The following is a 26,457-nucleotide window of genomic DNA, read 5'->3' as shown; positions in this document are numbered from 1 at the left end:
CGCGAATTGAAACTTCTCTTCTTCTTCGAGGTCGAGTTCCAAGCGTTTGCGATTCGCGCGATCCTGGATCATCTTGGATCTCTCTTGCGGCTAAGATCAATTTTCATGAAGTCGCGTTTCGAACTTAATCTGAACGCACTTAATCTTTCAAATAAGATTCCGTATCAAAAAAAAGATCGCTTAAAAACGTGATTGAAATCCGTATCAGATTATACTATTAAAATATTTTATCATGTAAAATTCTAATTATAGTGAGTGATTTTATAATAATGGAAAAGTTACAGAAGTTATAAAAGTTTATCTTTCTTATAGTGTGATTAACCATTTTTTTTAAATAAATTTATATAATTGAAATTGAGTTTAGAAATATTTGTGTAATAATTTAACGAATTATGTATAATTTTTCTTAAGGCTCCTGACTATTTACCACGAATCTTCAGTTTGATGAAGAAAAAATTTAATGAAAATACTTGCAAAATATATTAAAATAAAAATATTTGTCAATAAAACAATATTTACATTTGATAGAATATTCTTATAAAATATATATATTAAAACTCTCCTTTTATTCCGAAATATGTAGAATAAAATTGTATCCATCTCTTAATTCAATAACTGTTACATAGCTGTTCGTTTTCTAGTTAATTCACTTTCAAATATATAGTTATTTATTGATTACCGGAACCCAAAGAGTTTTCGATATAAAAATCTATTTTATCGATTGCAAATATTATTTTATTTAAAAAAATATATTTTAATAAAGTTTAAAAAAATTTTTTTTTAATATTATTTTCACTTTTCTGGCATCACAATTCAAGATGGCTACAATAAATATAGACAGAAACCTTAAACTATATTATTGATAATATGTATAATTTATATGACTGTCAAAATGCAAATATAATATGTGTGATATTATCATGTAATATTACAAAATTATACATTTACATGAAAACTATAAAATATACTATTGTTATTATAATTTTTCATTTAACATAAAGATACATAATTAAAGTTAAAACTATTAATTTTGTAAAAACATAATTTTATATGTTTTTATTAGAAATTCTGTAATTTTCACACATATTTATATAAACAATATTAAGATTAGAAACAGGACTTTCGGATAAACTTTTGGATTTGCAACACAATCAAACTGAAAAAAATAATAATCCACCAAAATTAAATTAAATCTTTGATTTGGCGCTACTATAGCATCTTAAAATCTGAAAAGAACTTATTGAAAAATGATATTTTAGTCGGGATTTGAAGTCAGATCTCCCGTGGGAACGTCCTCTCTATTCTCAACCTCTAAGATATATGTTATTTATATAACTTTAAATCCTTTTCATCGTACGTACACTATTAAAAAAATTATTTTAATAAACATTTGTTTGAACGGTACTAATCAAATACTTACTAAATGTAGATATATTATTTGGTACAAGAATCATTAATTTGATTTAAATATCTTTTTTTATTGAGTGAATATTCATTTACTGTAAGTAAACGTTTAGTTAGTATTATTCAAACAAATATTTATTAAAATTTAATAATTTTTCCAGTGCATTGAAGATTCAACCTTGAATGGAAAATTAGAATTCTACAATTCAATTAGATAATTTAATTTTAATCCATTTTGTTCTGATTTGTTGAAGTCTAATCTCCAACTTGTAACTTTCTAATGCGGAGATTCTAATACGGGTGTGAAACGCGTAACAGCATACTTGTCGTCGTATACAATTGAGATCGCGAGATCATGAAAATTGGCGCCGCTGTCTCTCAAAACGATCGCTGGGAATCGAGAGAACATCGTTGATTAGACGACATCTTCGAAGGCGCATCCGTCACATCCGGAGAACGCGGTCAGCCTCTCGTTCAGTAGTCCAAATTATAAAAAAAAAAACAATAGGATCGATATATTTACAGATCGATCGTGCTCTTTTCGTCCTCATTTTTTTTATGATCTTAAATTAATCAGCCAGTAATGTACAATGCCGACATTCCTCATTCGCGCTGTCTTTTTCTCTCGCTCATTCTCTCTTTCTCTCTCTCCTGTTCGATCTAACAACTAGGTCTCCGTATAAATATAATAGTATCTATATATCTATGTATAAGTGTCCGGTGCCTTTAGACTAATCTGATGACTAAATGAAAATATAAAAATCTATACGTCAGAGCTACGGTTGCTTATTTATTTATACGATGTCGCGCGGATGGCCCGGTCTCGCGATTCGCGAGCGCTGCTGCCGCGCCACATCTTGCGATTTCATCGCAGATATTGTGTGTGTATCACAAATAAGCGCCGCGTGGCCAACACACGGCAGGAAAGTTGACTGAAACGGTTTGAAAGAAAAGCGCAAAAGTAACGAGGCTCATCCAAGATGCTCTCCAAGATGCCATTGTTATTTCGTTAATAATTTCTCTAACAATATTCTAAAAGCAAGCACAATTGTCGCAAGCACCTCCGTTGTTCCTCGAAGTTTCTTGAAAAGGGTTTCTTAGTTAATTATTAAATGACTAGAAATAACTTACTTAAAAAAAAAAAAAAATAGGTTTCTAAATACTGTCATGTGATGTAATAATTAATTAAATCGTTAATTTGCTAAACAGTTTTAGAAGGGCCCTGCTATAATGACATTGTTAAATAAGAATAAACTTGCTGGCAGTCAAGTGATTAACAACAGCGAGTCGGAAACGTTTTGAGATCATTTTTCAATGCTTGATAGCATTTTGCACACTTACTGCCAACTATCAATAAGCTCAAACCGCTGATTTTTTCCCCCTGAAATTTTATTTGGACTCTGGCTTCCATTAAAATTTTATTATGAATTTAACGGGTTTATACTCTCCTAAGAGAATGCAATTTCTGTACGAAGCTGTACCGGGCTGCTCTAAAAATTGCAGGGCTATAGCGAATGACAGAGAACGCGATCTCTACCATTTAATGGTTATCGTAGTTGTCTTCGATTGCTAACGACCTTGGATTGATCGTTTCTCAAATTGATTGCACACGATCCGCAATAACAACAACAAGGGCGTTAACACAAGCGACTCGAGTAATCATAAATAAATTAAGTTTAATTGCTAAGTAATAAAACGTTAATTACATATGTCAATGATAATTAATTTAAGTTTACAACACACGTCTCGTGCAAAAGTGTAAAGAACGTTTGTCTTTTTTTTTCTTTTTTTTCGTGCTACACTCAATACCATTGTTGTCTTTTGTTTTTTCTTGTTACGACTTAATGTTGCGTGTATATGTGTCCGGGCACGTGTGTATTTATTGTGTGTGTGTGTGTGTGTGTGTGTGTGTTGTGGGTGTGTGTCTTTGTCTCTGTGTGTGTGTTTAATGATTCTCGACTACAATAAGCTCTTGGTAAAACGTAGTAACATTGTAGTTTACAGTAGTTTACAATCGCCTCTCCTCGCGGCCCCCGATCGCGGATACGTACATGTGTGTGTATGTGTGTCTATTACATAATTACACATCTCGGTACATGCCGGGATCGAATCCTCGCTCCCGTTCCCGCGCGTTTTTTTTTTTTTTCTTTCAGATCGCCGAAGGATCCGCCCCCGCGGACGACGGTTCTTCCGAAAAAGAGGAAAGTTGACCTCCCACCGGCCCTCATCAATCCCTGCAGAAAAGTCGATTGAACCGAAAAGGGTCTGTGTCTGTACAGCACAGATTTCCAAGGGGACGGCCTGAGGATGTCCAGTGAACGTCCTATGTACTAAGAACGTCCTCTGGATGTTCTCAGATTGTTTTCAGGACATTCCTCGGATAAAGTACGTTGTGTAAGGGAAGGGAAAATTCACGCGGCCCTTACAGTCGCGAGTTCGATCCCGTCATTTTCACAAGTATCGATCGTCGGCCCGTCGACCGCGCAAGAAAATTCAATGGCACGAACCGCGAACCGTCGCAACACAGCGTCGCTCGAGCTCGTATAACCACACTTGGTTGCCTCTACTAGCGGATATACGTAATCGTATAAATAAATTAATGACTCGCCCTCTCTCGCTCTCTCATTCTCATCGCTCGACTTATATACGCACACACACGCGATGGACACTCCCGATCGATTCTCGCTCTCCTGCCGGCGTTAACACCCCATACCCGGATTTATCGCTCATAACATTAGGTTTGTTTTTTATCGCTGCGCTGAACTGCCCTAGATCTTTCCTTCTCTCTTTCGCCAAATTTCAAACATGTTATCTACTTCACTTCATGTACAAAAGGTGTATACTATTTCAGCTATAAAAAACAGACGCATTGTCACCGCGATTGTCATTGAGAATACTAATTACGCCTTGCAATCTCTTTCATACAGTACATTTTAACCGAGAGATGTCCTGAGAATATCCTTAGGATGTTCAAAGGACATGTCTTTAGCATGTCCTTTGGAGGTCTGTGCTGTGTATGGGTTCACATAGTTTCCTCGGACGTCAGTTTCATGATCACGGACGTGGCGACCTGCGATTATGGATGTGACTCGAGCCGGGCTTGAGGTGTTAATCACGATTCCTCGGTGGACGAGATTATCCTTGCGACAGAACTCCTGCTTTCCTTCCACTCCTTCCTTTCCTGAGGAATGGATTGTGACAACGAAGCGCACGATCACGTCTCTCTCGACGTAACGCGCGTTTATTCTACGTGAATTTACGTACGCTGTTCTTTGTTTCACGCCGATTTCTTCCGAGTTCCCGATCGGAGACACATCGTCCTGCGCCAACTGCGACTGCCGCTCACTCTCCTACTTTATATCTGGAGGGTGAAAATCAGCAATCTCGCGCGTACGCGCCGCGAAAAACTCTCGCGGGTTACAATAAATATAATAATAATAATGTATACCTGTTTTTGCACTTGTATTTTACATTATTTCGTCTCTGATTAACTAATCGATACCTTATTGTCGTACGAACTGCTCTCGTGTTTTCTCTCTTCTATCTTTCTTTCAGCCCCTTTTCGTCTCGTTCGAGAAGAAACCGCCATTCCGCGAACTTTTCGAGAAATCTCTTTTGCTTCATCCCGTTTTTCCTTCTCTCTCTTGGCTCAGTTCGATTGTAATTTACTTATGAAAAACCGGATAAGCCGAGATAGTAGTCACCAGTATAGGTCGTAGCCTGCGTTTGCTTTTTCTCTTTTTTTTTTCATTCCAAAGGATGTAAAATTATAGAGTCGTGTTGTCTCTCCTTTAACCTCGAACGGACGAAAGTGACAGACTTTTCTCTTGCTTGAGAAAAATCTCGTCGAGCCTTTTCTCCTTTTTTTTTTTCTCCTTCTGTGCTTTTCATTCCGTCACATTCCGCCGATTCTCTTACCCCTGTCCGTGGAAAAACGAAGTGAAAATTCTCTGCGAGTGGGGTGGAAACTAGATCGATATAGACACCTAATATTGTACGTTGTCGTCGTCGATAGTTTCTAATCCACTGGATATGTGTCACGTAACGATGTAACTATCGAGACGAACCCTCTCTCAGCGCAATATATAAATAGATCATCGAATTTTTTTCTTTCGCACTCTCTTCTCTCTTTTTCTCGCAATCACTCTTTCTTTCTCTCCCTCTCACTTTCACGCTCAAATTTAAGACGCGCAATAGTCGTTATCGATCGATCGATTGACTTAGAGATCGCTCGATAATCGCCTCTGCGACGATCAACACCGTCCGCCGTGATTGGCGGTAATAATATCCGTATTCTTTATATATATATATATGTATATATATATATAATATAATATATATATAATTTATTTATATACTTATGTTCATATTTATATTCATATTTGCATTTATATTATATTTATATCTGTATTTATATTTATATTTGCATTTATGTTTATTTATACCGTATATCAATTTATGTATATTTATATATATATATATGTATATTCTACGCTCTCTCTCTTTCTTCGTCCCTCTTTCTCTGGCCTCTCTCTGTTTTGCTTTTGTCTTCTACGGTGTGTTTTTTCCTATCTCTTTAACTGTACGGCATTTTATGTTGCATCTTATTTCTTCTCTTATATAACAAAAACACTTCGTGCACACGCCTGCCGTCGCGCAGCAATTAGTAATTATCGTAATGCAATAATTGTAGCGATAATGAACCTTTCTCTCGCGACTAAAACTGTATTTACACTCTTATCGTACACCGTCGATCCTGTCCACCATGTATGTGCATTCCTCTCGTGTGTGTGCCTCTCTCTCTCTCTCTCTCTCTCTCTCTCTCTCTCTCTCACACGCGCATGCTTAAGACTTAATGACGAGTTCCGACCTTCACTTTCGTCGCGGATTAAGCTATAGTTCCTTCCATTTCGGCAACAAATCAACAATCGTAATTTTCTTCCTAAACAATCAAAACATTTCGTAGGAATTATACAAAAATCGTAATAAAATAAATATCAAAATTCTCACAGTAATTTCCTAAAAGTACTTAAATACATTAAGATATCAACATCCGCGCTCTACCATCCAAATTGCAAGATTAAATTATAGTCGATTACACCTGTCAACCCAGTAAAGACCGATTAGAAATAACGTAACAATCTGGGAACGTTTTTAGGATGTTCCTTGGATATCTTTAGTTGAGAGATTTGTGTTGTATGACGTGCGACATCCGCATGTTATAATTTCACACTCAATATTGTGGATGTAACGTAACACATATGTTACGTAACAGTTGCATTGTCGAATGTAAAATTGTAACATCGATGTTGCGTTCTATTTCGTTTTGATAAAGTGATCTGCGATGTTCATGAAATTTTGGCATTCTAATGATTAATCTAGACAAAGATAACTGCAAAACACATAGCTTCTGTATAGAAAATACTCGTGGAAACCTCAAAAGCACATTTAGAGAACGTCCTATCATTCAAAAGACACTTCGAGACCATTTTTAGGGTGTGTTTCGAGATTCAGAATCTTCAGAACATATCTTGGATAAAGAATGACGCAGGTTACTTTCAGTCGGTGTCTACTGGGTTACTTCCGTCAATTGACTCATTAATCGCGAATACACTAAATTGCCGGAACCATGGTGAAGGAACACGAAAGACGCGTCTCGCTCTTGACGGCGAGGTAAATTCTGTCGGATCGGAATTCTCGCACCTTGTCACGTTCGTCGCGCCTGACAATGTGAATCATCCCTAACCGAATCGTCTTCAACGAGGATGCAATTCTCACGAAAGAGAATCGACGTCCTCGTTGACCCCCGCGTTTTTCTCTCCCTATCTCTCCGTTCCACGGTTTAACACAGAGTCCTTTGAACATTTTCCCTCGAAAAACAGCGCGATGCGAGCGCGCGCACGCACTTTTCTTATATATCTTATTATCTTATGTATAATTAAACACTGTTATTACAATAATATATATATATGTTTACTTTGTACTATATATGATCTTAAACCGACGACCGAGGAGGCCGCTCGCGTCTCTCTTGGTACCGTGGATTAATTCTTCGCGTCGAAAGGGACGCTCGCATCCCTTCGCCCGAGCAGGCTCCTTTCAAGGCGGATGCGAGCCTTTTCCTTTGCCGCGTCGAGCCGACTGCCGATTCGCCATTGGGTTTTCAAATCCAAAGCACGGAGCACTCAAGTCTCCAAACAAGTCTCAGAATTGTGATGCTCGCTTTGAATGACTGTTTATTTGAGACGTCGTATGTGATAAATTAATAATAAATAATCAGAGTAGCGTCGAGATGCTAATTAACGTGCAACGTTAAGGGGGGAAACGTGTATCGGTGTGTAACTCGGATTCCTTAGAGAGGAGATTGTTGCTGTTGTTGCTGCTGTTGCACGAAAGCGGTAACATACCTCGAGTCGCCATGCACACTAAGGGGATTCGATATAACTTTACAAAATATTACACAATAAATTACACACACACACATACACTCTCTCTCTCTCTCTCTCTTTCTCTCGATGACGTAACTGCTGCAGCTTTTGAAAGCCATTTCCAAATGCATCCGTTCTACCCTAAAATATAATAAATTAAATAACATGTGGGTCTTTGCCGAACGAACATCGAACGGGCATTCACGTGCGAGAAGGAGACGTTCTACTCGCGAGACGAATGATCGCATACCCTATGAACTCACACAACAGCGATCGAGCAATTTTTAGTGCTTCTCGAGAAAATCGATCTTAGTGTATCGAGTCCGTCGCTTTTTAAAATAATTTTTATCAATTTGTCGTTGCAAATGCATATACTTTATGTATTTATTAGTTCTGTTTGAACGCTCGCAATAAGAAATAATCAAAATACAGTGGCTGCCAAAAGTTTCTGGCCAATGTAATTTTCTAATAATTTCGATCAATCTATTTTTCAGTTTATATTATACGGTGATAAAATTCTTGTTCATTCTTATTTTACCATCAACTTAAAAACACAATATTTCAAAATACTAGACACACTGTATCAAATATTTATAAATACTAAGTTTTTATTTGTACAGATTGTTTATCGGAGTAATATATGTGATAAAATTATTACATTGATTGGAAAGTGACAGCCGCTTGTGACAGCCACTTTACCTATATTTCATCCATTCTTTTTTCTTAATGATATAAGTTTTTTTCTATGGTCTTTGGATTACAAGCGTCCGAAGAAATTGTAAAAAAAAACTTTTAATCATCATGGAATCGAATAAAGCACGTGTAGTAAATTAATTTTCGTAATCAGCTCATCCCTCGATACTCCTGGATCGCTTTGTCAATTCTTGATTGAATCTCGGTATTTGCTCGCGATTCATTCTGTATGATTAATCCGACTAGCATAAATGATCCTCTCCCGATCGCACAAAAAAGTAGAAGAGCATGATATGAAATGTCGTTCTAACGAAATCTTGTAGAACCGATCGCTCGCCACATCTCGCAACGTCGTGTCGATATTACGTGTATGTGTATGTATGCGTGTGTATGTGTGCGTGTGGATGCGTGTGTTATGTGTTTGTGTGTTGAAGCACAAAAGAATTCTCGCTACGCAGGAGCCACAGACGCGAAGTGCAAGTCGGCTAGAATGCACTTTTCTGCAATCAAACGTCACACCGATTCGTTCTCGCCCGGCTTAGCGAACGCCGCCCCGCCGCTTACGTAATAAAAGTGTGTACGTGTTTGTATGTCTATCTCTGCATACGTACGTGTGTGTTATTTTTCTTCTTTTTTTTTTAAGTATGTACAATAGCACAGCACAATTGCAGTGCGATATCGAGTGCGGTTCGCTAAAGTCTCTCTCTCTCGCTCTTTTTCTCGCTGCTTTCTCTTTCTCACAGGCTCTCACTCATTCTTTCTGTCTCTGTCTCTCGTACACAGCGGTGCAGCCACCCATTTTAAAAATTGCTCTCTCTCTCTCTCTCTCTCTCTCTAGCTATACCGCTCTGTTCTTTCCTTTCCCCACTAAACCTCCCTCCCGCCATCGGTTCGCACAAAAGAGTGTCCACTCTCTGATATACATGTTTATACATACATATATATATCACTTGGCACGTGTACCCTCACACGAAGCCACTTTGAAAATTGGTTCACGTTTCGTCTGACCAACGAGGACACGACGAGCCCGGTTGCGCATTTAGCGCGCCGCTGATTGCGCGATCATCATCGAACCTCACCGCTATAACTGTTACTTAAAAACGCCTTTCGATCCTTCAAGGGAATTCGATTTGCTTTTAATGATACGTGCGTGCGGAGTGCGTAAGAAAGTCACGTTCTTCCTCTTGACCGCCCTACGCTCGATCCACCTCTAATAAACTGAGATAGAAATATGGTTTCACAATTTTAAATTGAATTATCGATAATATGTCCGATGTTGAAGGTTTCGATTCGAACCATTAAAGCAGAACAACAAGTCACGATGATGTCAAAATGACGTTAAAATGAATTGTTACTGAAAAAGTGACTTTTAATGGCCGTTTTGGAGTCATATCGATGTCATAGTGATGTCATGACAACTGATTGACTTTTAGTAATCGTTTTGGAGTTCTTTTGATATTATTTTGATGGTGTTCTGCTTGAAATTGAGGAAGAGGCTAACTCGAGTGCGTTTCGAGAAGTCCGCGAGAGGAAGCACGTGACTTTAAGTACACCCCGTGTAGTATCGGAAATCGCCAGTCATTTATGAACCAGTGAACGATATAAAATGTACTTAATCTCAAATAAAAGCGTTAACGCACGCAGTAGGATTCAATCGTTGGTGGCAAGTCGCTGCTTTAACTCGTGACGTATCTCGATCAGGCATCCGGAGACCCTCCGAACTTTTGCACTTCACCGTGCGGTAAGGGGCAGGGCTAGTCTCGAGGATTAAGAAAAAGTGGAAAACGAGCTTTTCTAAGTATTTACTCGCCCGCGATTGTCAGAGCGCCCTTTCGTGCAGTTTTACTCGACATTCACCCTCGCGCGATACTCCACTTAAAGCAGCGACCGATTCTACTCTTAAAAAGAGAAAGAAAAACAAAGTAACAGGCTAGAAAACTAAACACCCCGTTTTGGGCGGCGTATAAACTCAACTTGAGCCGCGCGCGACCTACGCGAAAGGAAGAAGAAAATAAAGAAAAAAACACGGGCGCTTTCGACCACCCTCGCATTTCCAGCGTCGAAGGGTGTGGATTCAGAATTCGAGCTTCTGAATTTTGACTAGAGGAGAGAAACCGCCTCGGTTCCCAGTCTGACGGGGCAAGGCGGTCTCTCTTGGAACTTATTACAGTGGACTAGAACGCTAAGAATCGGGCACGAAGCGCCGAGTTTAACGGATTAACTTACGCTAATATGGCAAACTATGGCACGAAGTTTGCGAAGTGACCGAAGTCGAGATACGCGACGAGTCGTTAAAATGCGAGTCTTAAAACTAAGTTCAACAGCTCGTCGCGAAAGACGGTCCGCTTAATGTGAGAGACAAATTGTGTGTGTGAGAATAATAAATATATAAATATACGGAGAACTCTCGTGTGAAAAATTAAGTAGAAATTATTGCATGTTGTAATCGACACATCCTCCAGCTCAATTACTCAGACATCGATTCGTCTCGTTTCTCGACTTCGAACGTTGATTTAGGAGCTTCAACGTGGAACGATCTGTCGATCGTAAATACTTAGGAACGCACTAGCCTAAAAAAAAAAGAAACGTAAGATCGTACTTTGGTAGATCTGATCCGGATCGCTTTGCGGGAGTCGTAATGATCGATCGCATTCAGCGGTTAGGACGCTCCTGCTCGACACATTTCGATCTTTAAAGACGATCGACACGCTCAACATGTACAGCAAAACGGGTGATATTAGAATTAGATTTTTCTAATTTCACGTAAATTAATCTCAGGTGTTAGCACCCTTTATTCGAAAGATGTTGTGGGAACGTTCCGAGAATATTCTCTTAATATCTTTAAGATATCCTTCAGAGATCTGTGTAGATATTTAAAATTATTCGAGTTTAAATTTGGCTTTGCTCCAAGTTGATTGTTTATCAATGACCAAAATTACAATCTCTCGTGTTTGCGAAGGACGTGTATTCATACAGCATACTTTATTCTGGAAACGTTTCGAGAATATTCTCTGAAACATCTTTACGTCATCTTTTTGAAATCTATGGGTAAATATTTAAAATTCTTCAAATTTAAATTTTGCTTTGTTTCAAATGGATCGTTTATCAATGGCCAAACGTCAAAAATTATATTTCCTCAAGTATTTTTACAAAGGACGTCTAAATATTTAACATTCTCCGAGTTTAAATTTTATTTTCCTCCAAGTTGATTGTTTATCAACGGCCAAATATCAAAAAGCTTAATAAAGTCTCTCGTTTATTTATTCACCAAATAAATAAGATAATTCTGGAGATTTTTGTTCGGTTAGTTTTAAATAGCCAATTATCGGCAATATACCAAAAATGTTAGAGAGATAAAAATGATTTATGAAGACCAGTATAAAATTTGCGAGGCGCGTCGAGAGAGATCGTCTATAAAATTCGAGCGTGTCAGCAGGGATACGTCCACGAGGTGATACACTGCCCTTACGAGAAGGGCAGGTCCTCGTCGGGTGACTCGTCGTGGTACTCCTCGTGGTCGGACGTGTGTCACAAAACGTCGCTCGGTTGGCGTTGGCCGATCCCTATCGTGGGCGACAACTGTTCCTCCTCGACCGCGACTGCCTTCGGATCCTCGTCCTTCCATTTATCCATGGAGCGGCGTCGGGCGTTCATGAAGAAGTTCCCGACCGTCGTCGGTTCCAGGCCCAATTGCCTCGCGATTGTCACCTGCATCTCCTTCGACGGCCTCTTGGTCTCCTGCGAAGAAAAAAAAAATCTGTATATATTCTGCATTTATTAAGATCTTTTGTTTTGGTACGAATTATTTTTAGCTTCACTTGCATTCCATATACTGTTATTTAGTTTTTTTTTTTTTTACAATTCTCGCTTGTTTACTTGTAAAAATTTACTTGATTTATAATTCAACTGTTCATGCAATACGCGGGATTTAATTACAATGGATAATTGTTGCTTTTGATATTTTTTTATTTTATGTACATTGAGGAGGATGTGCTGAGCTCACTGTTGAATCTTTATTATTACAACGGATGGGATCAAAGCTTTATATTATACAATACTTCATCATTTTGCTCGATTATCGATGAGTAAAAAATTGTAATTTAGCTTTAAACAATCGGCAAAATATATCTGATAGTGGCATAATGCAGTTACTTAAGAACGATATACTATATATTGGATTTATACATTTCCTCGTTTGATTTATACATTTCTGCAGTTTGCGAATGGAACGAAATTTCTAGAAAATGTATAAAATATGTAAGAAGAATGAAATTCAATAAAATTATGTTAATATCGCTTAATGATTTTAATGTATTATCGTATTTTATACGATATGTCTGCATTATATAGTGAAGATAGTAAGATATTCTATTGGTCAATCACTGTTGAATTAATCTATTCGTCTCTATGAAATAATACATTCAGATGTAGATTCCAGGGTATATCAGTACTCGCTGAAGTCCCTGTGTGCTAATTTCGACTGTGTACCACTGAATACGTGAAAGTATTGGCTAGCAATAATTGTTACTCCGGCAATCGATACACTCTACCTCAGTAGAGTCACGTTATTGATCGCGCCGTGTTGGGTAAGAAACATCGCGTGGGAAGAAAACGTGGTAGCCCATTTACCACAGGGAACTGTTTATCGTTCACCAATATACTACCGAACATGTGGTGGATTATCGTTAAACATGTCGTAAATAATTTTTGGAATATTTCTTTAGGTCGTATTTCACAGAAAAAAAAGCAAAAATTTGTTATATACGCAAATAATTAATTTACGTTGCATGAATGCGTAATACCTAAAGAAACATTCAGAGAGTATTATAATAGATAGACTTTTTTTCGAAAATAGATAAACTGATTAAGGACATATTAGATGTATAGTTTCTGCAAAGTGACTGGAATTAGAAATTTATACTTTCCGTACCAAAATAAAATAAATGTATAAGTAGTTCAATAAAGTCAATATTTATATTTAACAATACAATTTTAGTTTAAATGAAAACTTTATCATTTTATCTTCAATACTTAAAAAATGTAGTATGTTTACTTTTTATTGAATGAATTTTTGAAATAATTTTTTTAAATAATTACGTGAAAATATCGAACATGATGAGCAATATTTCACAAAGTTTTAACATTGTACGAATCAGTTTGAGCGTCCTACATAATTATTTTAATGATCCAACAAAATTATATTCAAATCTATAGAGCTAAATTTTTAGACTTCAGCAAAATCGTCTTTCTTGTACAGATAAAAATCTAGAACTGTTTCATTTCGTCAAAAAATACGAGTAACACACGTTTTTAAAGAAAGAACATATATTTGAACAAACGGATTAAGCAAATTTCAACGAATTAATTTGAACCCAAAATCGCACTTTGGATGGAATTTCCACAAATCAGAAAAATCGCAGGACTGCGTAAAATTACGTTTGGCATCTTGTATGTCGAGGAAAAAGAGATACCTACACGATTTTCTTGCCGTCACTTTCGAAGGGCCTTTCTCCCTCGACCAGCCAGCTAGGCAGGCTGGTAGGCAGGCAGGCGGCGATGACGTGACGTATGTATACGCGTACGTACGTTCACGCGAAGCTTGAAACATACACGAGGCCGTGTGCGCGGCACAGTGGCTGTCAAGGAATAATCACGATGCCTCGTCGCGATAGTGTCCCGCATTTCCAACAATTGATGCCGCCGTTCTATGCGCGACGCGGCGCGACGGGCACCGCCTTCATGTTTTGCGGCCGCGGGCGCGCCGCATACATGTAGAGCCCCGTGAAGTGCCGGCCGCGGATATGCGCGTATCAATAGCGACGGCTGGTGTGCCTTAAACGAAGTCCGGCGTATTCCGGTGCGAGTTAAGCGAAATTAACGTCCACCGAGTTAATTAAAGTACGCCTGTCGCACGCTCGGCGCGGCGACGGCGGCCGCCACCGTCGTCGTTTGAAAATCGAAACCTCCCCCGGCCGTCGATCCCCCTCGCGTCACCGCGAATTAAATTATTAATTAATTTCGGGGATATTTAACGCGGCCTGAAAGCGCGCGGCTTGGTCAGCGTGACCCTTGAATTTGGAATTATTTAATCCTCCCGGGACTCGCGGCTATCTGACCGGAATTCGTGCCGGTTAGCTGGAACAGGTACGCGTGTATCTGTGAAAATTTTATTATTAAATTTCAGTAACTCCTTCCTCCAGTCCATAGTTGTCCATATAATCCTGTCCTATAATCGATAAGAGGTGTAACAAAAATTATCCGGAAGAGAGAACGAGAGAAAAAGCGAGAAAAATAACTGCAATTTGTCGTCGATCGGAAATAAAAATTAGAAATTGTTTTTTCATCCATTCTATAATCTAAATATTTCGTCTTTAAATGTATTTTTATTAGCGATTAAAATCTTAATTCGACTTTGCAATATTATTGAATTTCAGTAATTTTTTCATGTCTATTGCTGTATAAATCGATAACAGGAGTAACAAAAATTATTCGAGAAAAGAATAAGAGAAAAAGAAGGGGAGAAACAAATTTATCGTCAATTAGAAATGGAGACTAGAAATGTTTTTTTTTTACTATTCTATGATCTTCTCTATGTTTGATCCTAAGTGTCTTTATCAGTGATCAAAATTTGAATTCGAATCCTTATCCATAGCTATATAATCGATGTGATGTGTAACAAAAATGATTCGACAATACAAGGAATAGGCAAAATAATGTGTATAACTAGGAAATATTTTATTATTTATTTATTAATAAAAGAGGTTGCTTCATCATTTGCTTTTAATATATATTCTAACCTTGTTTGATAATCATACAATGTTTAAAGAGTTACCAATAGAATATCGTGTTATTCTTTAGTAGAACATATTTCAATTACTTATATAAATGTATTAAAAGAAAAAATTTTCTTCTCACTCTATTTTCTAAAATTGTTCTCCATACTTCGAACTTCAATGCTTTTCTTGACCAATGTACTCGTCTGATTTAAATATCATTTATAGATTTTTGAAGAGCGGAATGAGAAACAGATTTTCTCTTCAAATATCTTAAATAACTGAAAGATGTTCTGTAGAGGAACATTATGCCATTATATACTGTAGTAGTTGCTATATTATTTAAGCATGTATGACATTATTCCAGCAAGGATAAAATCTGTATATTAAAGATATATAAGTGATAGCCAATTTCTTATTAATGAAACAAGTAGATAGTATATTTCTCCAGTGTTCACATTATTTGGTCGCCAGTGGCTGCAGCTTCTTCATCAATTAGAAATAGAAGCTAGAAATAATTTTTTCACCTATTCTATATATTTGACTTTATAAATTTCCTTTCATCAGCAATCAAAATTTGATTCGACCTTGAGTCTTCTGAACTCATTATATCTTAAAGAGTGCTGAAAAGAGCCTCGGTTATTTTTTTCAAATCGGGTTAAAATTTCAATGTGAAAGGCACATTGCGTCCCGCCTCGCTCCAGTCTCGAGTCCTCCGGTGCCGTTTCCAATGAAACGGAATATCAATTATCCTCGCAATTACACAGCAATTAATACTCATCCGGATAGAGGCCGCGCCGCACCGTAAAGGCGATGCAAGAGTTACTTGAGGGGGGGGGGGGGGAGTGTGCTTCATACGTCCGGCGGCAAATAAAAGTCTCATTCGGAATCTCTGCGCCGCGGCCCATTATACGCAGATCGGCCCTTAGAGTGTTTTTATTATAAAGGGCGCGTATTAATTATCTCTGCAATTAAAGCAATTAATAGCGATCGCCCGCAGGATCGCCGTGCACGCCGCGCGTCTACGCGTTGCGTAAAGACTCGGGCGCCGCGTTTAAACGGGCTCCCTCTTGAAAGGGGTGGACGCCGGGCATTCTCTTTTTAAGGGGAGAAATTTTATTTCTCCGACATATTCCCGGGGTAGCCGCGTTAAACTTGTCCTTTTTTCTATTTGCTTATTAAAGGAAATTGCCTTCGTGAAGTACGATCACCCGCCCCTGCGCAATCGCCCCATTATATCTCGAAACGCGATTCGTTTAATGCGAGAGAAATGTATCCTTTGGTATTAATCCCCCATTTTCGAGCAATGTATTAATATTATTTCTGCGTACACATCAGCAATATCTCGGTTTACATCGACGCGAACTTTCATCTGACTTACGATATATCTAGTGTTTCTCTTTTATCAAATATTCTAAGGCACTCACGAATGTCAGCCTGAACGGAATGCCGACGGATCAAGAAATTCCGCGTGATAATCCGATAATCATACGGGGAACAATCGGGGAAAGATTGCGCACTGGAATGCGTAAAGTGGGCTAAGGTCGATTCGCGAACTATTTGGCGTTCATCCAGAAAGAGAGAAAAAGAGGGAGAAAGAGACCCGAAGTGCGGACTTTTTTTTATTTTTACTTCTTCGTGTCTTTCGTGTTCCGCGATCACACGCGAGGCGCGATCGCGATACGATAAAAGGGCTGTGCACGTCATTAGCACAGTATAAGCAAGAACAGTAGACTCACTTTGTGTCGGCACTTTTGATCTGAATGTTAAACGATCACCATGTTGGTTGTGCGCAGGTATATACAGAAGTAAAGTAAGTGAAGCTGCTTCACTTTCATTGGTTGGTTTTCTAAATGCAATTGCAACTCTTTATTTGATTAGAAGAAACTGATTGGTGAATATTGCAATCGCCATATTGTAGAATTCTAAATCAGAGTTGTCTAAGGAGGCCGTGTTCTAAAATTCACTGCCAGCGTTGAAAATCTATAATTTACGTCATCTTAAATTCCCAAGCACAAAGTCTGAAATCGAGAAATGAGACTCCTTTAAACATTTTTTAGACGACTTAATTGTGTTATCTGGCTTTTCATCAGTACTATGAAGTGAATTTTGAAATACTTAAAAAGACTAAAGAGTCTGATTGCTATCATAAGTAAGGAAAGAAACTGGCACTGTAATCACATGATTTAAATAGTCGATCAGTACATTTAGTAAAAAATACCATCGATGACTGGACTAACTAACTCAATGTCGCAACTTTGGTTTTCTGCTGGAGATCTACTATATTTCTTGTTGATGTCAATACGGTTATTAATTAGATTAGAGAGACAATTATTGTTGTATTGTATAATTATTGTGCTAATATATTAACATTTTTTTGGACAGAGTGAGTCTACTGTTCTTAATGACATTGTATTTTTTTACGGCAGCTTCGATAGATGATTCTTGTTTATGAAACGAAACGCTAATCGAATCTGCTTGGTTATTTCGACTCGGAATTTCGTGGGCAGAGGCTGTGACCAGATCCTATTACTCTCGCGGGCGTTTCCACGAGGATCTTTGATCGTCGCTTAAACGCGAGATTGTCGCGCCAAGCGTGACTCCCCTCAACTGTTTGGCATAGTTCCCAACCGTAAGCTTCGCATACGAGGCCAATACTGTATCGGCTGATATTAACAGTTACGCATTCGTTTCTTATCAATGTCTCCGTGTCATTCAAAAGACCTTCCCTGAGAATTCCTTAAACTATGAATTCCTTGTATTATAGATACTTAACATACTCAACAAATTTTATATTTGATTTTCTGAAAACAACTTTGGTGGACACGCTATCAAAATAATTACACTTTCGAGCATGGTGAGTGAAATGCTGCAGGAATTTTTGACATTTCAGCAACCAGTTCAAGCGTCTTGTATAATTATTTTAATGTTATTATCAGATTTGTACATGTCTACCTAAATTTTTAGATACTTCAGCAAAATCCTTTTCTTGCATTATAGTAATTAATGTGTTAAGAATGATATTTCTGTGCGAACTGGACAAGTAATTTTTGTTCAATTAGACATTCTGTTCATTTACATACACACATGCACCACACAACACACAGCAAATTACAGTATATTCGATTTGGCAAATTTACTTCGTTTATTTCAGTTGAATGTTTTGCCACTTAGCGGCCCGAGTTCTTAATGAAATCGATCTGGGCATTGCCGCTTCTTGATTAAATCAATCCGATTAAGCCATTCTTTCGGTTCGTTCCGATTGACTTTCAAACCGAAAATATTCATGAAATAGAATGTCAGGCTAATAGGTAACGCGTGATTCCTATCCGATTCTACAATCGCATTCCGGATTATTCCGTTCTATGAAATATCGTTCCAATAATCCGGCCGATCGAGCGGACTCGTCGAAATTTATCAAATTTCATGCGAACGACAAACGCACGTGTGCGTGCGCCGCGGCCTTACGCGCGTGCCGCGGCTGAAAAAAAATTGATCATTAAGAGTAATACTCGCGTCCCTCCCTCCCTCCCTCCCTCCCTCCCTCCCTCCCCCTGCGCCCCCACTCCGTCGCCAATGGCGAAAAAAATTCTATTCGATCTAAAAGCAATCGCTTTTGCGACAAAGCAGAAAAGTTGATTTCGCAGAAAAGGCAATTTCGCGTATGCGCCCTCCTCCCCCCCCCCTCTCTCTTTCTCCTCCCCGCATCGCTATTTATGCGATAATTTATCGCCATCGGAAACGTGTTATCACTTTTCATTGTTCCGCATCTGTCTGTAATTGTAATCGTAGTTCGCAATAGCCGCGGACGTAACGAGATGTAGAGCTCGCGATTTTCCGAGTTTGATTCCGCGGATTGACTGCATTAATGGGTACCATTGTTTTTTTTTTTTTTTTTAAATTCTCCATTGGTCCAATAACGCGTCTTTTAGATCGCGATTGAGTCACTCAAGTTGGCTATTGCGCATAGGGTTCCTTAATCGTTTTACCATTTTCCGGTTAATGCGTTTATCAAAAATGTTACATTCTGTTTAATATCCATGCAGTCTATTAATAGAAAAATGAATCTATAATTGTGTATGAATTTAATTGTGTATGTAAGTATTATTACAATAATAGGTCTATAAAATAAATGATAGCAAAACATACATTTTTTCGCAATACTAAAATAAATGGCAGTTTATTCAAAAATTAATTGTCTGAATTATTCAAATTATTCTCATTATCCAAAATTTTAATTAAAGAAGTCTAACAATAAATTTGGACACAGTTCGATATTTTCAGGTTAACTACAGTACTCTTTTCAAACCATTCAAATTAGTTTAATATTTAAGCTGTTTATTCATACAAATAAGATAAATCTAATTCAGTAGTTCATATCGAAATTTGTTAAATTTTGTATTATGTGCGGATTGTATTTTAAATATACATATCAGTCTTTAGAAAAAGTAATACCATTAGTTGAATTTTTAAATATTTAGAAGAAAAATAGCACAAGGAAAAAATGACGTAAATAAAAATAAGGTTAGTCTTTAAGGTTAACACAACATTTTAATAAAATTAATATCTACATTATTTCTAGAGAAATGAGACAAGCAATTTGTATAATTAACTTTAATAGTAAGTTAACCTATATTTATATATCGCCTATATAATAATAATAATTAATTTGAACGATTTTATATTTTTAACTTTCTTTTGTTCCTCTTCTTTATTACTTTTTTGGATACGACATGCAAAAATATTATTATCACTATAATAAGTTTGTAAAATAAATATTAGCAAAACAATAATATAAATTTCTTCATAATAAACCTGAAATAAATAGCGGATAAATCAAAAATTATTCACGGGGTATCTAAATTCTTATCTAAGGAACTCTAAATTTGGATATTGTCCGATATTTCCAAACTAACTATAATACGCTTTCTAAAAATATATAAAATCAGTTAAAAATCTGCAATTTTTATTATTCCAAAAATGAATCTAATTTAATGTTACACATATAAATATTATTATTACGATAATAAGTAAAACTCTAGAATAATAAATCAAAATATAAATTTGTTCGTATTGAGCTTAAAACAAGCGGTGGACGAATAAAAAATGGTCTAAACGATATTCGAACTTGAAGAACTCCAGTTATCGTCGTGACGATACGATTGGAGGAAACACGAGCACGAGATGACCGAAAACGCGCGTTTTCAGCAGTACTATTTTTTTCCTGCGACGCTAATGAGGAAACGGTTAATATCAATGGCCATTCTTGACGGCGACGGCGACCGCCGACAGCGGCAGCAGTGCGGCGTTGCAATCAGCGGGGCTGAAATACGGAGCGCATAAGTAAAGAACCGGCCGCGAAATTATTCAAGACCGATCGATAGACGGAGAGAGCGCGCGCGGTCGGTTGACGCAGCGCACAACTGAATTTCAGGTATCCGCACGACACGGCTGCGAAGACGGTATTTTTCCGTCGCGGGAAAACTTCGGGGACCAAACGATTTTTTTCTATAACGTCCTTTTCGAAGAAAACTTTACCTCAATATTTTATGTACACGGACAAAAGTAGATTAGACAGTTTAGCGAAACTATATAATAGCTTGCTACGCGAATTCAACATGTATAACTAGAAGATTTGATGCTTCAACGAAGAAGTTATTTCTGTAAGCAATTATTAATACGATAATTCAGCTAATTCTTCGCTACAATGCAAATTGCTTATATAACAAGTTTTCTTTATTGCAGCGACGCCATTTTAGCTAGCATATTTTGTTAAACATTTTGATTTATATATTGGATTGACTCGCATGATAGAAAGTTATCTACACTGCAGTAATAAATTTATCGTGTTATAGGGAATATGATTATATATAATCGCTTTAATTAATTATAATTTTATTCAACTATACGCTTTTGCTATTTTAATAGAGAAAATTAACAATATACTACACAATTGTCACAAAACTGGGAATCGAGGAAATTAAGGAAAACAGTTAAGGAAATCAGGGAATAGTAAGGAAATTTAGCAAAATTTTCTAGAAAATAAAAATTCTTGGCTTCAAAGAAATTAAATATACGTGCATCACAGCTGTGCAGCTGTTTTGGGAACAAACTATCAACTTAACAATGAAAAATGCAAGCAATGTCAGCAACATAAACATTGCTATGTAAAATTGATCCCTCAATAAAATATTTAACAATTTTCAAATTACGACGAAAATATATAATACAAAATTTCATAATATTATTGAAAGTCAAGGAAAATCATAAAATTTGGAAATCAGGGAAAAGTCATGGATCTTTTTTTGGATAAAGAAATAGTGATCGTAGATGTGCTGAATCAGTGAAGTTTTTTAATTGTTTTAATAAATCTTTTTTTCCCATGATAATATACGTTACGTGCACCATACATTTTTAGTAAAATTTTCCTTGGAGAGGACATTTTGGAATATACAGTCCAAATTAAGAATAATAGGCTGCGCGAACAAGGCGCTGGTAAAATTTATTTCCCTGTTTACCCTCGGAACCAACAGCATCCCGCGGAGGGTGGAAACCGGGATGACACGCACCGACGACGCTCCCTCGTCGCGATTTCCGCGAGTAAATAGTCATTATTCGGAAAAGGGTTAGTCTCCCCACGAAACTGCTCGGTATTTAGAAACCTCGTCGAGGCTCTTACGTAACTCCGCGATTGCGTGTACCATCTGTTTCCTATGTCGTGGTTTACTTGGCGCGAGGGTGAGGAGGAGGGGTGCCTCTTGTGTAGAGGCTACGTTTTAAGAAAACCTCTATCGATCGAGGAAAGGACACAGGTGTCCTCGCGAGTCGAATGCGATGAGTGCAAGTTCGAACTCGCGTATATATATTATATGCGCTTTCGACCGCGAAAGTTAGTCCCCGCTAACAAGCAGCGGATCAGTCAGCGGCGGTAGCGCTCTCTCAATATTCAATTGCCTGTGCATATCGTCGGAGGGGACAGAGAAGAAGAGGGCAATTACTATCGATCACAAGGGGTAAGAAGTTACGTGTTGGGTGTACGTATGTGTGTGTGTGTGCACGCGCGCGCGCACACGGTACTCACTTTAAAAATAGCCTGTAGAGTACGGCGCTGAAGGTCTGTGAAAACCAGCCGCGGTTTCTTGGGGGCGGGCTGTTGGTGTTCTGCCTGGTTCGCCATCTCGTCTTTCCTCTTGCATGCTGAAATTAGAGGAATTCATGAGAGAGAGATGTAGATACAGAGAGGGAGAAGAAAGAGAGATAGAGAGAGAGAGAACGGTGCGGTTCACGCGTGCGTTCCCATTTACGTAAATACGACGTGCAACTGAGATTCGAAATGTACATATATTTGGAGGTTCCTGATTAAGTTCGTAGAGAAGATTGATAATCGTTGGATAAAACCTCGGTAATAGCGCTTAATTTCGATTCTTTTTGAATGACAAGAGATTATTACTCGGGAAAATAATTTTTCAGAGTAAAAATTGTCAATTGTAAAACTAATCATACCTAACTTAATCCCTTAATCATTTTAATTAAATGTATTACATAATTATTTAATTAAAAATATTGTATTTTACATGAATTATAATTTATAAAAAATTAAGGAAAACAAAATAATATGATCAGTTTTTTAAGTTTTTTGCAGTTGGCAATTTTTGATCGACCGATCAAGTTAATCAGAGATGGTCAGTCTGGTTAACTTTTTAGATTTTTTGTTGCCGGACAAAAATCGACTAGTTTCAGATTCGAGGCCTCTGCAGTCACGATATCTAACAATTGTTCCAAACACAAAAAATTAAAAAATTTTGAGGGCTAAATGATTATTAAAGTATAGGATGAAATATTTTAAGTTTTAAACTATATAAACATCCTAGAACTCAAGATAAGAAATTATGAGAGAATAACATTTTTTAATTACACGTTTACGCGTTTCTTGCGTACCTGTGACTCTTTAAGATCTGCGAGAATTTACACTAATCAAAACAAAGCGCCCATTATCGAGATGCGATCTACACGGTCCAAAGCAATACTCGGGAATGAGTCTCGACTCGGGAGGGTGGGATCTCGCATCGCACCGACCGCTTAATCAAGTCCTTCAAATCGCGTTTTCCATTCATGAAACAGAAAGACTCCGACACTGGCGTGCCGTGACATTTTCCGCGTAGTTCCGCATCCTCGCTTCTACGTTCCATGAACGGTTTTACGACGATAATCGCAATTACAGAGAAAAGGTGCAAAAGTGGGCGAACAGGAAGAGGAGGGAAGAGGGATTGGAAGGGAGGGAGGGAGGGAGGGAGGGAAGGAGGTTGAGAGAGCAGTTGTGGTTTTTCAAACGTAATTTAATCGTACTTACTTCCGCGTTGTGGAATCTGTGCAGCTGAAAGCAGAAAAAAAGACCGATGTTAGTCAGTAGGAACATGGCTGAATGTCGCACGACCTTTTCTCTTTTTTGTATTTTTCTTTTTTTTTTTTGATAGGTCGTTGTTATCTTTTCTCTCTTCGTTTTCGCGTTCAAGACAGATATACATTAATAAGGGTAAATAGGTACGTAACGTAGCAATGTACACAAGTCATTATAGGAAGGAACTGAGTTGCATACACGAATTTCAAACTTAGAGCTACTGGCTGGTAATAAATCATACATATCACTAAAGGGGTACGAATAGGGCAGGGGGCGGATGCAAGTGTGTCATAAAGATGCGCATTCTTTCTTTCGTATACAGGTGATAAGTAAGGAGCGGGATGAGAAGTGAAATTTTGCTGGCGCAAGAATCCATGGATCCCTTTTAAACGATTCCTCCAAAAGAGCTTTAAGTCCGTGTCACACTACACATTGGAGATTCAGAACACTGGAGATTAGAACTGAGTCGACTAGTCGGATCATTTTAATCCGTTTCGTTCTGATTGACTGAATTCTAATCTCCAATTCACATTTCTCAATCTCTAATCCATAGTGTGTGACATGGGTTTTAAAGCTCGTGTCACATCACGCATTGCGGACACAAATTGGATTCTGATTGTGTAGAGTCATAGATGATCAGAGTCCTAGATGATCCGAGATTCATCATAGAAGAGTACGATTGGTTATCACAGAATATACAAGTCAAGCTGTTGTAAATGCTTTGAAGCATTTTTGATCAGCTAATTATTATAAAATGGCAGCAGAGAACTAATCTAATCAACTCAATGTCAAATCTCTAATTATCTAGGACTCCATAGAGTTACGAACCATAATGAATCGTTGATCAGATTAATCGTCGATCAGATTGAAGGATTCAGTTTGCCAATCGCAGAACTGGTAAATCTCTATTTTCCGCGATCCAGATTTCAACCATATCTGCAACGCGTAGTGTGACACAGACTTTACGGGGATTCTCGGATTCTTTCGCGATCAGCGGATCTCGCGACTCCGGACCTCAGCACAAAGATGGCCGAGTTGTAAAACGTGAGTCGTAGTCGTAGATCAACGCACGATTGTTTTGATCAACCTACAGCAACGACTTACGTTTCACGATTCAGTTACGGTTATTTTTATGCTTGTAGTCCCTCTCAAGAATGATTCGCGGCGCTCCTAGAATCCGTGAATTCGAGGACTCGGGAACACGTGTTCTTTGGGAATTCGATTCCGTGAGTCCGCGAGAGCATTCGAGGATCTGGAGCGACCGCAAAGAGAAGCAGAAGGGGAGAGGATGAAGAAAGGATAGTCCGTGGAGCGAGTTTCGTGTTTGTCTTTCTGTATGAGAGCAGAATAGTAAATGTTGTTCTATTGTTACTGAGCAAAAGAGAAGTGGATATATATATATATATATATGTATATAATATATATATATATATATATCCGTATACATAGATGTACATATACATGTATCACGGTGACGTTTTAATGTGGTCTGACGTGTCGGTGTGTGCCGAGTAAGCGACTTGATTAGTCGGTCGCGAATCAAATTTTCATCCGTCAACGATCGCGCGGTGCGAGTATATATTCGTTATATGTATTCACGTTCGCGAGAAAGAGATATGAAAAATCTCGACGGTCCACGTTATTCGCGCGCGCGTCATGGCACGTTCTACACATCAGCGTCGGAATTAAGCAGATCTGGGTTATTCAACCGGTTGGTCCTTAACGATGCGTACAAATATAGTCCGATATCGGCGACAACCAATTTTATTCACGCTTCTTGCGCGCATTCTCAATTCTTCCCGCGCGCCACTCGAGCGCGGCATGCGTTATAATTGAATTAAGAGCTGACGGCTCCTATTAATTCGTAAGTACGGCAGGAGAATCGTTGACTTCGCGTTTAAAGGTGAGTTGGGGGGGAAAAAAGAGTGCCAACGATTCTAAACTATATCGCACATGTGTACTCGCACACTCACACACACACACACACACACACACACACACACACACGTACGGCGTGTACGTGCATACAGAAATGAATACATAATAATTGATCACCAGGCCGCACCAAATTGTTAATAGCCATTCGAACGTAATAGTCCTCCATTCATCTATGAAATAACTATATTTTGTCGTTTCGAGTTTAATGGCCCTTGCCGATCGATAAGCGGTGTTCTCGGTTATAATAATAACAACGATTGCGTCGTTTTCAATTTGACCGTAAAATTAGTTCGAAATTGGAAATGATCGTCTCGCGACTTTTCGCGTTGCGCGTCGCGTCCCCCCCCCCCCCCCCCCCTCTCCTCCTTTTCAATTATGTAAATTTAAAAAAAAAGAGAGAAGGAAAGAGAGCACGAGAGAGCGGACAGTTTCGCCGCTTTATCTCCGCGTCGTCCATTTTCTCCCCTCCCCTAATAGGATATCGATGGGACACGTTGAATTGGAGGGATGTTATATTTAAGATCCATTTGCTCGTCCGAGCCTTTTATTGAATTTTTAAAGCCCTCTCCGAGATGATTCGGAGAGATTTAACCCTTTCGTCGGACGCGGTAGTTTCGTTCGAGGCGGCACACACGTGTACGCTCTTTTCCTCTCTTTCTCTTTTCCGGTTCAAATAAATAAATCATTCTGATATTTATTTAAAAAAAAATATGGTACCTCCGGGGACGAGAGGGTCGGGCAAAGTTTAAGTGCTCTCGGATATGGAAGCTGTACGCGAGACTAATGGAAAATAGAGAGGTCGTCAGGAGGGGCGGGTGGGGGG

General features: G+C 38.2%; 1 protein-coding gene across 1 annotated transcript in view; it reads right to left on the bottom strand.

Annotated features, from left to right (window-relative positions):
• Positions 1–11,943: 11,943 nt before the first annotated feature.
• The window catches only part of LOC108771899 (hepatocyte nuclear factor 6), a 107,157-nt gene continuing 92,643 nt past the window's right edge, over positions 11,944–26,457 (bottom strand). The window contains exons 5-7 of the mRNA XM_018537306.1: positions 23,649–23,672; positions 22,380–22,495; positions 11,944–12,263 (exon numbers count right to left, since the gene is read on the bottom strand). Coding sequence (XP_018392808.1) covers positions 12,054–12,263; positions 22,380–22,495; positions 23,649–23,672 — 350 coding nt within the window. The 3' untranslated portion in view covers positions 11,944–12,053. The remainder of the gene's footprint in view (positions 12,264–22,379; positions 22,496–23,648; positions 23,673–26,457) is intronic.

Source organism: Cyphomyrmex costatus, unplaced genomic scaffold (assembly GCF_001594065.2).
Source record: "Cyphomyrmex costatus isolate MS0001 unplaced genomic scaffold, Ccosl1.0 scaffold17, whole genome shotgun sequence".
In the NCBI taxonomy this organism is placed as follows: Eukaryota; Metazoa; Arthropoda; class Insecta; order Hymenoptera; family Formicidae; genus Cyphomyrmex; species Cyphomyrmex costatus.
This window is presented reverse-complemented; position numbering and strand designations above follow the sequence as displayed.